The sequence below is a fragment of the Macadamia integrifolia genome, chromosome 12 (assembly GCF_013358625.1).
Source record: "Macadamia integrifolia cultivar HAES 741 chromosome 12, SCU_Mint_v3, whole genome shotgun sequence".
In the NCBI taxonomy this organism is placed as follows: Eukaryota; Viridiplantae; Streptophyta; class Magnoliopsida; order Proteales; family Proteaceae; genus Macadamia; species Macadamia integrifolia.
The window spans coordinates 11792023-11804307 of record NC_056568.1 but is presented as its reverse complement, the minus strand read 5'-3'; the positions used below and the strand labels follow the sequence as shown (position 1 = coordinate 11804307).

Genomic DNA, 12285 nt, shown 5'->3' with positions numbered 1-12285 from the left:
TATCCAACCCCTTCAATCTTGACAACGCGCATCCGTTGCACCCCAAGGCCCTCCTAGCCATCGGATGTGGATTAGAATGTTGGAGAGGAATCATGCCAATGGGATCACTAATAAAAACATCAATATAATAATTGAGATTTTGGCCTTTCGTATGGGCAGGATAGTTAATTCACCTCTGTTGTGGCTGGCCTTTTAGGATTTCTTCTATTGCTCCCAGTGGCCGTGCGGGGATTGGAGCCTTGGAAACATGCTGCCTTTTGCCTTTTAGAACCTCTCCCCAATAAATTTGATTTTCCCATCTTCCCATCGTTCCAAAATCCCCACTTCCCCCAAACCCTCATCCTCTCCATCTCCGACCGGCGACTCTCTCAGTCACTTGATGTCTCTGTTTCTTCCAATCCATGTCTCCGGTGACTCTTTCTCTCTCCGTCTTCTTGTTGGGCGAAGGACGGAAGGAGCCAGCTCAGCCAAGTTGGCAATCCAAGACGGCAAGACCCGAATGGCGAAAGACGACTCTCTTTTTCAGTCTCTCAGTGACTCTGTCTCTCTCAAACTCTCAAGCTCTCAAAGATTTTCAGCCCTTCAAAGGTGACTGAATCTATTGCAGATTATGTTAAGGTTGCTTCTTCTCTTTTTTAACTATTCAATTTGGGATTTCAGTTAGGTTGAATCATGCCTCCCAGAAGTTAAATAATCATGATTGCAGAAAGGTTTTCTTTGATTTCAAATTTAGGCTTTCTACTGATTTGTCTATTGTGATTGAACTTGGTATGCAATTTCTTACCACTGATTGTGAAACTAACCGTGGACTAGGGTTTTTTCTTTAATTTATTGTAGTTTGAAGGGAGAATTGGAAGAACTACATGGGAACGATCCGATTCAAGTTCTCAGATCACTGAAACAGGTCTGAAGTTCCAATTCCCTGCTCTAGTTTTACATTGAACTCAATACCCCTGTTTTTTTTTTTATTTTTTGAACAAATATTCAGAGTCTACAACCTTAAGGTCGGTTTTCTCGCTCCATTGTTGTTATGTTACTTGAGTATTGTGCCCATAACTTGCTGGGTTTGCTAGTTTCTTGGACACAATCTGTTTATAAGACATCAATTAATCCAGGTACACCTTTATTTGATTAGTGTCAATATATATATAGAACCCGTTCTTGCAAAATTCTCTACCATTCCTCCTATCGTGTTGTTTGATCTAGGAACTTGCATGAACAAGGTATTCTTTGTGTTGGCTAGTTCCTGACATATTCTAATTAAAGATTGCAGATACCAGAAACTTCTTAAGGCTGCCAACAGCTATTTCACCACAACTTGTGAATCCCCTTGAATTACCAGGGACTCAACTGACATGGTTTTTGATATAATTTGTATTACCATTAAACCTGTCATAGACGAAATCTTGTCTATTACCCCCTGATTACTGCATTTTGGTCATAAAGCATATAAAATGACCACATTATGCAAAACGATATCTCAAAAATGAAAAAATAAATGATGTATTTTTGTCATTACAACAACTAAAAGAATTAAAAAGAATGAGAAGTATACTTTTTTTTTTTGGAGTGCTTCTAGTACTAAAATTGTGATTTTTAGGGGGTTCTTATGTTGCAACTTCTAGCAAATAAAATACTGTAATAAGACTTTGAATAGATAGGTTTATTGTCCTATGGTTATCATTGGATATTGGCTTCCTCTGTATGAATCTTTTATTCTAATATAACCCCCCCTTTATTTTGTCAGATTGTCTATATACATATTTTCTATCATTTATTTATTAGTATCACTCTACGTAACAAAATGTTTGTCATTGTCAGCGCACTCTACATTGTTTTGGAATGCCTGATATTTGTGTCCAATATTGCTAAAATTTTCCATGTCTAAGTTTTACTGGGCTGATGGTGGTTCTTGCTACTGGATGTTTTCTTGATTTGGCTTGTCTTTCTGTGGAAGTGCACTAATGTGTGTTATTTTGTATTGCTTTTGGTCCTAAAACAGATCATTTGGCATTGTAAGCAGAAAAAAATTGTCTTTGGGAATGATCATTATGTAGATTTTGCGTCATTCATACGGCTCTTGGGTAGAGCAGAAATGCCTCATATAGCTCAGAAAATCTTTGTTGAGATGAAATCTGATCGTTTTCAACCTTGCCTTGCTACCCTATCAGCTCTGATGCTGTGCCATGCAGAGAATGGCCTTTTCTCCTATGCAAAGTCTGTATGGGAAGAAATTATAGCTAGCTCATTTGTTCCTAATATTGAGGTAGTTTCAGATCTAATGAATGCATATGGGAAGATGGGGCATTTTAATGAAGTAACCAGAATTCTGCACGAAGTCACTTCAAGGGATTTTGACTTGTCTCCTGAAGTTTACTCAGTGGCCATCTCTTGTTTTGGAAAGGGAGGGCAGCTTGAAATGATGGAAGCAACTATGAAGGAGATGGTTCAAAGTGGTTTCAATGTGGATTCTGCTACTGCGAATGCCTTCGTTAGCTATTATGCTGCATTTGGTTCTCTAACTGAGATGGAAGTTGCCTATGGTCGCCTTAAAAAGTCTAGAATTCTCATAGAAGCAACAACAATTAGGGCTGTAGCACTTGCCTATATAAAGGAAAGGAAGTTTTATAGGTTAGGTGAGTTCTTGAAGGATGTTGATCTTGGTAGGAGGGATGTGGGAAATCTTCTCTGGAACAATTTTCTTCTATCATATGCTGGGAGGTTTAAAATGAAAAGCCTGCAAAGAGAATTTTTAAAAATGGTGGATGCAGGATTTTCTCCGGATCTTAATACATTTAATATTCGGTCTCTGGCTTTTTCAAGGATGTCATTATTTTGGGATTTACATGTAAGCCTTGAACATATGAAACATGAAAAGGTCATCCCTGACCTTGTGACATATGGATGTGTGGTTGATGCATACCTAGACAGAAAACTTGGAAGGAACATGAATTTTGCTTTAAACAAAATGAATGTTGATAATGCACCTATTGTTTCAACGGATCCTTTAGTGTTTGAGGTTTTTGGAAAAGGGGATTTCCATTCAAGCTCAGAAGCTTTCATGGAGTACAAGAAACAGAGGAAGTGGACATACAAGGAGCTAATTGCAATGTATCTGAAGAAAGAGCACAGGAGGAACCAAATCTTTTGGAATTATTGAAAACTAGCATGAGTCTGTGTTTATCCCAACAATTGTTTATATTAATTGTTTTTTTAGTAAGTGAATAGTAAATTATTCAATGTTGCTATCTACACCAAATGGAGTGAGTAGTTGTAACCATTCATGATCTGGAATAAATCTTTAAGTCTCTTGAGTTGCACTGCTAATGAAGCTCACCTAAAGAACCTATGTCAACCTTTATGATTAGTTCAAACTGTATAGTGCAACTTCCTTTCAGGCACTCCAAGATACATATTTAAGTGTTATATACAAGAGCAATAAAATCATGCAAGAAGTCCGTTAGTTTTGCCCCAACCTAGAGCTATATAAAATAAAGCCACAACACCTCCCATGGTTCCAAGGGCAGTCCCCCAGAATTGCCCAGGGACCCCATCAAAGAGGGAAATATGAATGTTCATTCCAAACAAACCCACAACAACAATCCCTGCATTGATGACTAAGTTTGCTGTAGTAAGTATCACTCCCATCTGCAGCAGTTGATTCTGTTTGTCATCCAACATAATGTTGACATAGTCCTCAGTGTCATCCACATACTCCCTCAACTTATAACAAACAGAAAATTCTTGTTATTTCAATAAATTTTGATGACTTGAGAGTTTAAAACAGAAAATTGCATAAGAAATTTGGATGATGATAATATTTTTGAAGTTATAACATCCTTAAGTGAGGGTTGTAATAGCAAACTTTGTCAAACTACAAGCACTTCCATATAACTAAAGATTCAAACATGGGCAGAAAGAGAGAAAATATATACCGTGGAAAGTTCGTTTAATATGCCATCTATCTGAATGAAGTAAGCTTCTAATAGCATCTCCAATTCCTCAATATTAGGCTTAATGGTGCTCAAGCTTTCACCACCGTTGGTCTTTATTTCTTCCTCCCTGGAAATCCAAAAGATATTATGGGAACAAGTTTAAATGACTAAGAAACAAAGAAATTATGGATGTGATCACAATTAACCTCAGCAATATGGAAGTGAATCTAAGGAAAGAGATTTTATTTTGTCAAGCCTTGTTCAGTGGTGTTGCTTTTAACAATTTGTCAACAAATTTAGTTCTTTGTTAAATTTCTCGAAGATCTACAATTATGTTAATGACCATTTTATTGCAGTAAGGTCTTAGGGTGAGAGTAATGATATTCAGATCCTTGACGAACTTTGGCATGTAAGGTATGTTTCAAATCCAAAAGAAATTCTTAGATTTTCTATTATGCCCTCAACCTTTTGACCCTCTGTGTGTGTGTGTGAAGAGCAGTGTGGTGGCTAGGAGATGCAGCTACAATAATACAGTAGGTTATATTTTATATGAATATGAGAAAAACTCTTATAATTATTGTGCTTAAGGAATCTGTTCACACACCTTTCAAACCCATTAGGAAAAATCTAGAAAGAATCATTTTCTCTCCTGGAGAAGGGAGGTTGGCAAGTTGTAGCACTTGAAATGATCATCTCCGGGTTCTTAAAATTTGACCAAGTTGGGTTTGATCATGCTGTATCCTAGTTCAGTGTAAGTTATATTTGTTCATTATACTAGTACTTTTAAACTAATTGCAAATTTAATATCTACGGTCATTCCAGTCATGAACATCCCAGAGTTCAACCCAACTTGCATCAATTACTGTTTGGATGGTTTCAAGATCCTAACCATGTGGGTAATGGACTCGAAAACTTCTTGAGAAAACAATCAGTAACCTTTTCTTAGAATTGGTTCTCAAGTCAACAGGTCACAATTATGATTTCTAAGGGTTAGAGAGTTGAATTAGTTGGTAGCAGTGTAGGATGTTAGAATAGAAGTATGTAAGGGTATAAGGGTATACCTGAAACTTTATGTGTTTGTCATCCTACCAGTTTGAGTCCTTCCCTAACAGATTAAGTGTACAACTCTTAACTCAATATGAGCTTTTTCCTAATCCAAGTCGACTCAAAAGTCAAATGAATCCCTTTTATTTAATTCCTGTGCATGAAAATATATTAAAAACTAAAATAATGAATCACACGCTTTCTCCTCATTCCGCACCATCTTGTTTCAGCGCCTTGTGCTTTATGGAATTCAAGCTGACCTGTTGGATTGATTCCCATTGATTGTAAGGCTCATAAGAAGAGGCCATGATACATCTCTCTCTTAAAGAGGATGAAATGCACAGCTTATGATTCATTTTCTTAGATAAGATAGGAAGTGTAGATCTTTTGGATGTTCCTTGATCTGTTTTGACTTTCAGCATCAGCACAGTTACACAGTAAAACCAAGAATTAACTCTTTCAATTCAAATGTCCCAGACAAATGCAGGTTACCCTGACATAGGCTAGAAATATAACTTCTTGTATGCATAAAGATCAATCAAAACAACCAACATTAGAACAATGATATTAAGGATGTAAACTATCTAAAGCACTATTACGGAGATGATTGAATTGAATTTTATTTATAACATAAATAGATGATTATAATCACCTTTCATCATGTAAGTTAATTGAATCATTGTCTAATTCACCACTCAAGGAGGCCTGATCCAGTGGCTGACTAACAAGTTTTTCTGTCAAATACATCTCGGCCATATCATTGTCATCATCCAGTAGATGTTCGAGTTCATCTCTCACCTGAAAAACACAAAGATGTTAGAAGATCTAAATAATTGAAGGACAGCTCCAATATGTTACCAACCTGTATGCTTGATTGAAGAAAGATCGTCAGCTTCCATGTAACAAGGACACAAATTTTTTCACTTTCTACTCTTCTTTTCCTCATTTTTCATATATATTATCGGAGAAAAGTATAAAAAGACAAAGAAGAACCTACTGAATTTTTTATATCCATGTATGGCTGCCGAGTGACTCCAAGACTTCTACTTCGCCCTCAGTGAAAGTAGTTATGACTTTTTACTTTCTAGAGTGTTGCAACAGAAATATTTTGGACTTAAACAGATAAGGTGATTTCCTCAGGTTGCCTTATTTTTCTGGTTAGGGAGAGCATACATGGTTCTGTAACAGGTCTTCTTTTTAGCACAAAAAAGGAGAATGGCAGGATGGATCCAGAGGTTGATCCAATACAATTTGTACGGTCAAGCAGGAAGCTTCAAGAGCCGTCTAAGATAAACACACATCATTCTTCTAGGATTGAGATTGAGGTTGTACATTGTAAGAAGTTTCTCATTCTCTTTCTGCTAGCGGGTGTTGTTCTGGGGGTTGATTTTTTTTGTGTGTGTGTGTGTGTGTGTGTGCATGCGCCCGCCCCGGGGGGGGGGCTGAGGGGGTTAGGGGATCTTTTCTTTGTTCTGATGGAGGGAGGGGGCATTGCCATTTGGTTTGATCTTCCTCTATCAGGTTTGGACCAGTGGCTTTCGCCCTTTGGTTCCGTTTTTTATTTCCTCTGTTTTCTTTGGTGGATTCTATTTATTTGTTTTTATAATAAAAGTTTTATTTTGTGATTGCCTATCAACAAAACAAAACTTTTGCACTCCAACACATCTTAACTGTAGGATCAATAATTTTTTATTTTTTATTTTGAAACCTATCAACAGAGTTTAGAACAAAAACTAAGTTGGTCTAGCAGCATATTTTTTCATTTGGGGTATAAAATATGTTGAACATTTTCCGGCTCTGCCAACCAGACGTGGTTGGGAGTAATCAATGGCCAATTACTCCCCCATTTTGGAAAAAAAGTGTCTGAAATACCCTCCACCCAACCCAAACCATTGGTTAAGATTATCCCTTCCATAATATATCATACAAGAAATTCTCACTTCACCCCTGATATGACCATTATAGCTCTGAATCAAATTGTTGGAAGATTTTTTTCTTGTAGCCAAAAGATCCATCTGATTATTCATGCTGATTCATTAAGCCACCTCTTTAATTACTTGAAAAAAAAGGAATTTTTGTTAAACTATATAGGATGCCTCCTTGAAATGATGACACCATTCTATTCAGATTGAAGAAAGCTCACCTGAGAAACAATTTCTTCACAAAGTAATTGCATTGTATGTGGTACTCTTTTTAAGAGTTCATTGATGTAAGTATGCTTTTTGGCTTATGTATATGCTTTGGATCAAATATTCAAAGTGGTCTGACCTGAGGAAACGATATCTTGTTTCAAGCATTTTCAGCTTTCAATGGTTGATCTTGATGATCAACTATTTCAATCCTCTAAAGATATTTTCAGAAATTAGTACATGTAAAGAATCAGACATGATTCTTGAGTTTTTGATAGATCATTTTTTCACTTAGAAAATGGTTTCCTGGAACTCCTCAAGCTACCATCGTTATTCCCATTTTCTGCAAAATGTACCAATGGCACAAGATGCAATGACTAAATTTGTGAAGATGGAGATGTAAAGAATGATAATACCATAATGGTTCTTTCCCTTCCACAATAAAATAGAATAAATCAAATTAAATAATAAAAAAAAGATAAGGGATTCATTATCAATCAAGAAACTGAAAAGACTTTCATAAGATATGTTAATCATCATAACTCCCATAATTCAAGAAGATGAATTAAAAATATAGTTCAACCAAGAATTCCTGGCATTCATCGTTTAAAAGTAGTAATGGAGGCTTCTAATTGAAGGATTTCCGTTTACCTTTTGCACACGACCAGATATTGCTACTAGACGACTCTTTATTTGCCTGACACGTTCTAGAGTAAGCGTGCTAATTTTAGAGGTAAGTTCATCCAAAGCTGGATATGCTTCTTGCTCCAATGTGGAAGTCTGTTATAAGTGAAGTACCAAGCAGTTTGATCAGAAGTCTCAAATGGAATTAAAATAAGAACTTAAAAGTAGCAATGTTACATTAAAAAATTCTCCACAATTAGAAGTTGTAGAACATTTTGGTAGAGGTATGCTGCACCCTATGGAAGGATAAGGGGTGGCAGGATCTCTAGTACTCATTTGAAACCATTTTATACAGCATGAAAGCTAAGCAACTGCTATGCATATGGGGATCAGCTTCCACAGATATTTGATCTTGCCGGAACAACTGTTTAGCAACCAGAAATTTCTGTATAGACTATATTGCAGAAACATTAAAACAACTAGTACTCAATTCTTATCATTGTCATCATTGTCATATTCAATGGATTGAAACTTAAGATGAACATATACATAAGATGGTTTTAAAACGACAAATTCTTAACCATCTTCATGTTGGCTGCAAAGCGGTTCTGCAATTACAGTAGTCAGTATCATATCTTTCATCATATTTTTAAGTCCTTAATTCTTTGCTAAGTAGTCTAAGAATTGATCAGTATCATTTTGGCCTTTGCTTTAAATTTTCCGATCTTTCAATTTGCATGGCATCTCTCTTTCTTTGAAGTCATTTGTATCTGTTGCACACAATCAGATCAACTCCATGGACTGACCTTGATCATTAGAATTTGATCATATCCATGGACTGACCTTGATGATGTCATTGACCGCCGCTTAGAGGAATCTGTGAATGGAAAAAGACACCTACCTCATAATCAAGACATCTGCAAGCAGATTCTAGACAAGCTTCAAGTGCTCTGAACTCAAACGGCAGCATCATGGTTCCTGCAGCTCCTGCCACATCTACTGCAGTCATAGGGCTACTGCCCTTCATTTTCATTTTCGGCATAGAGGTATCCTTTGAAAGGTGAGGCAGCTGAGAAATGTCGAGGTTTGCATGTTTTTCTGATCCATGATGAGCATGAAATGAGGGTAACTCCTGTGATTCCTTCTCTGTTACCTCCATGTCATTATCAAAGCCCTCGGTTGCCTTTGAACAGAAAAGAAATCCAATAATCAACAAAACTTTACATGTCCAGAAGGGAAGCAGTCCATCACTTCCAATCATCAAGAATCCATGCAAAATACTTATGCTGTGGTAAGAACAGATTTTGCTCAACTGTTGAATAATAGATATTTGACAAAGACATTGTTCTAAGATGCAGATGTCCTTGCTATATAATGCATATAGTGATCAAAAGGAGCTAATTGAAACTAAGATCGATAATATATTCAGTAGTCCATTCACATACAGTGGGTACTAATAAAATATCTTAGATTGTAGGATAACGAGAGGAACATTTAAAATAGCGAGGATGTTTATTGCTGATAGAATTTTGTAGTTTCCCTAAAATGGAAAGATTCTTTCTCAGGATCTTGGTAATATATTGAAAATGCTGGATTGGGAACTAAATGTGCCTGTGCTAGTAGGATCTCCATTAATAAGACTGGCATGAGGGAATGCTACTAGTACAGAAGAGGATCAAAGATAATTCGACTTCCTTGTGGCAAATACAAAATGATAAATACAGTCCCTGTATAATCACCCTCTCACTGCCTTGGGAAAAAAACTCAGGTAGTCCAGTAAGGTAATTAAATTAACTCCCAGAAATAATTTTTTTACAGGGAATCAATCATGTGTGAATTCATTGAAACAATAAGCATGCATTGTGTCCAAAAGCAATGGAAAGAATGAACTGAGGCCCTCTAACATAAATTCAAGAGAAGATGACTAGACAATGGCACACGCATTAAGAAGCGACTACTACTGTTCCTAATCACAGAAAAGAATGTTATGGTTGAACTTTTTGTCTATTAATAGTGGCTGCTCTGGTTGAAATTGCATGGTAATTACTGAAGACAGACTATGCCAAAAATAACCTAGTAATAAAGCAGTCATAGTGGATAGCACAACACCCCCCCAGTACAGAAGTACACTTGTTAATTTGAATGCAGTAAGAACATAGCATTATTTCCATGCTTGGCAGCCGAGAAAGATGGTTGCAATTGAAGACGAATTTATGCAAAAGGAATTTAAAGCTTAAGACAATTCCATCTAAACCAAAGTTGGAGAAGTGTCAAAGGTTATTGATTCCACATTTCACAGGATGAATCCCCTTGGACTGTACAAGAATATGTGGAGTAAAGCATGTCTGGAAGCAGCAGAATGTCTTTTGCTGATATTTATTAACAGTAGTCAATACTGGAACATTAATATTCATAGGATCACCATACCTTCCCTATTCGTTCTGGGTTGGTTATTCATCAGAATGGGTTTATATTTCAATGCATTTGGAAGCCCTTGGCCAAACAAGTATTTTACAGAGTGCCCTAAGAATACCTGTTTTTGCACAGGTCAGTTCAACATGGGAACAACCCTCATGTAGTTTGCAGATAGGAATAGGCAAAGAATTCTATGTTTTATCTGGGTTTGTTGTCTTATTGTCTCTTGTTGGTTGTGAAAAAAAAGAGAGTTAAATATTATAACCTTCATTGAAATTAAAGTTCAGCTTTCAGGTGTAATTCAAAAAAGAAAGATACCGCTAAAGGAGACTAAATTGAAATCCTCTTCATACACCTGAATATGAAGTTGAAGCTATAACTAAATCAAGGAAACTGATCAAGATTTTGACTCTTTATATAAAAATAATAATTATTTCATAGCAACCACTATCAATCTGAAAGAGAGAAAAGAGCATAATCAGGAAAACACCTAAATTTACAGACAACTATTACCCTCTGGGCAGCCACATTGGAACACATAACACGGTTCTGAAGATCTTGAACAAATGGGACAACAGCTGGATCCTTGGAATTAAGCACGAAAACCTCAGTTGCAGTGATTATTGCCTTGATGTGCTCCAAATTGATGACAATTGCTCTCTCCCTTCCAAAAATCGAAGAGGGATAAGAAAGTATGGGATCAAGAACCCTAAGATCACGCGCAGGGAGCCCTGTCCTTTTCATGATTGAATGCTTTCCAATGTCTTCAAGATGCGATTGACCTGATTCCGATACAACGAGCCATTTCCTAATTCCGATGCCCTTCCGTCTTGTTTGCGGTGGAAAGATGGTTGTCTGGTTTAATTCTTCCTCGGATGAGGATTTTCTTGCCCTCATCTGATCTACCTGCAAATTGTCTTCCTCAAATGCTCTGGTTCAATTTAATGGGCTTTGATGATCCACAGAATAATGACAAAATTAGGCAAATCTGATTTAAGATTATATAAACTTTCTGAAATAAAACCCTAAAAATTTGTCGTTTGATCGGTATAGGAAAGGAAAATTGATAGAAATGTAGAAATTTTATTGTGTAAGGAAGTGAAATTGTTTAAGGCTCCCGCCAAACTAGGAGACGTTAATTGTCGTGGGCGTATCTAAAGGCGGGAACTTTTTAACGGTTTTTTGCCATTTTGGAAACGCTAGATGTAACGAAACTTTTTCGACTTGGGCTTTTGGCTGTCATTGGACCCATGGGCTGAAGAACTTGCAGAACCTTGAAGGATTTGTTTGATGTGGCTTTGGTTGGGCCTAATCTATTGCTTAACCCAGCCCTAGGGTTTAATTTTCTTTTACCCCTTATTATGGTGTGAAAATCGTTTGTAGCCACTACATCGGTGCAGTGAGCATTGGGTGGCTAGGAGCTCCTTGGGGTGCATGTCCAAATGTTCTCAGTCATTCGAACTCACTGCATCTCACTGCTCACTGTAGAGGATGTGGACTCATTTGGGTGTTTGGGTGGAGGGAAAGACTAACTCCCCAGCACTCTCTTTTTTAGACTAATTCAAAAATTGAGAGGGAGAGAAATTTTAGAAAGGAAAATCGGATTTTGACAATTGGTGGTAATGACCCTTTGTGGACTTTAAATTTTGTTAAAGCCAAATGCAAATTAGTTTCTGAAACTGAATTAAGCCATTTAACACTAAAATTGTGAAACTGTTTAATAAATGATTCGATTTTTTTGTTTCAAAGTTGAGACCGTTTAGTTAAACACATTTTAAATCAAATTGATTCGTTTAAAACCGGTTAATATACACATGATAAGTTAAGTCATTAATTGTTAAAATAAACAATTATGGTAAGAAATAAACCGATTCCGCTCAACATTAAGAGAGATTCAAATATTTTAAAATAAAATTGAAGGACCAAGTTTTCCAAAGGCCATTATGCCCATCACAACCCCAAACAATAGGGGAAGAGAGGTAGGGGAGAGGGGGTCCCATCAGGGGATCCGGATCGTCTGTAGCACGGTGGTGCGCTACATCTCGTGTAGCTTTGCATCACAACTTGACATGTGAAGTTTTCGAAATGAATGGGTGTAGGGAGCGCGATGTACATGCAAAACAGTGTGTTTCATATAC

The 12285-nt window shown here is 36.8% G+C and overlaps 2 protein-coding genes across 3 annotated transcripts; one reads left to right on the top strand and one right to left on the bottom strand.

The window, feature by feature from the left end:
* Positions 1-232: 232 nt before the first annotated feature.
* LOC122057880 (pentatricopeptide repeat-containing protein At3g42630) lies at positions 233-3259 on the top strand. 2 transcript variants are annotated; one of them, XM_042620226.1, is made up of 3 exons: positions 233-588; positions 838-904; positions 2003-3259. In XM_042620226.1, exons 1-3 carry the CDS (start codon positions 380-382, stop codon positions 3158-3160), a joined length of 1434 nt encoding a protein of 477 aa, XP_042476160.1. In that variant the 5' UTR covers positions 233-379; the 3' UTR covers positions 3161-3259. The 2 variants fall into 2 exon arrangements, with proteins under 2 accessions (XP_042476160.1, XP_042476161.1); XM_042620227.1 differs by having other exon boundaries at positions 234-618.
* A 105-nt stretch (positions 3260-3364) lies between these two features.
* Positions 3365-11222, bottom strand: LOC122057881 (magnesium transporter MRS2-F-like). The gene is made up of 6 exons (XM_042620228.1): positions 10661-11222; positions 8634-8915; positions 7760-7888; positions 5632-5777; positions 3936-4062; positions 3365-3723 (listed from the first exon to the last, which is right to left on the bottom strand). Exons 1-6 carry the CDS (start codon positions 11042-11044, stop codon positions 3445-3447), a joined length of 1347 nt encoding a protein of 448 aa, XP_042476162.1. The 5' UTR covers positions 11045-11222; the 3' UTR covers positions 3365-3444.
* Positions 11223-12285: the final 1063 nt, after the last annotated feature.

Coding starts and splice junctions, on each gene's coding strand:
- LOC122057880 (XM_042620226.1), top strand. CDS start 380: ATGTCTCTGTTTCTTCCAATCCATGTCTCCGGTGACTCTTTCTCTCTC. Junction 589..837: donor AGATTTTCAGCCCTTCAAAG/GTGACTGAATCT, acceptor AATTTATTGTAG/TTTGAAGGGAGAATTGGAAG. Junction 905..2,002: donor TTCTCAGATCACTGAAACAG/GTCTGAAGTTCC, acceptor GTCCTAAAACAG/ATCATTTGGCATTGTAAGCA.
- LOC122057881 (XM_042620228.1), bottom strand. CDS start 11,044: ATGAGGGCAAGAAAATCCTCATCCGAGGAAGAATTAAACCAGACAACC. Junction 8,916..10,660: donor CCAATGTGGCTGCCCAGAGG/GTAATAGTTGTC, acceptor TTCTGTTCAAAG/GCAACCGAGGGCTTTGATAA. Junction 5,778..7,759: donor TATCTGGTCGTGTGCAAAAG/GTAAACGGAAAT, acceptor TGTGTTTTTCAG/GTGAGAGATGAACTCGAACA.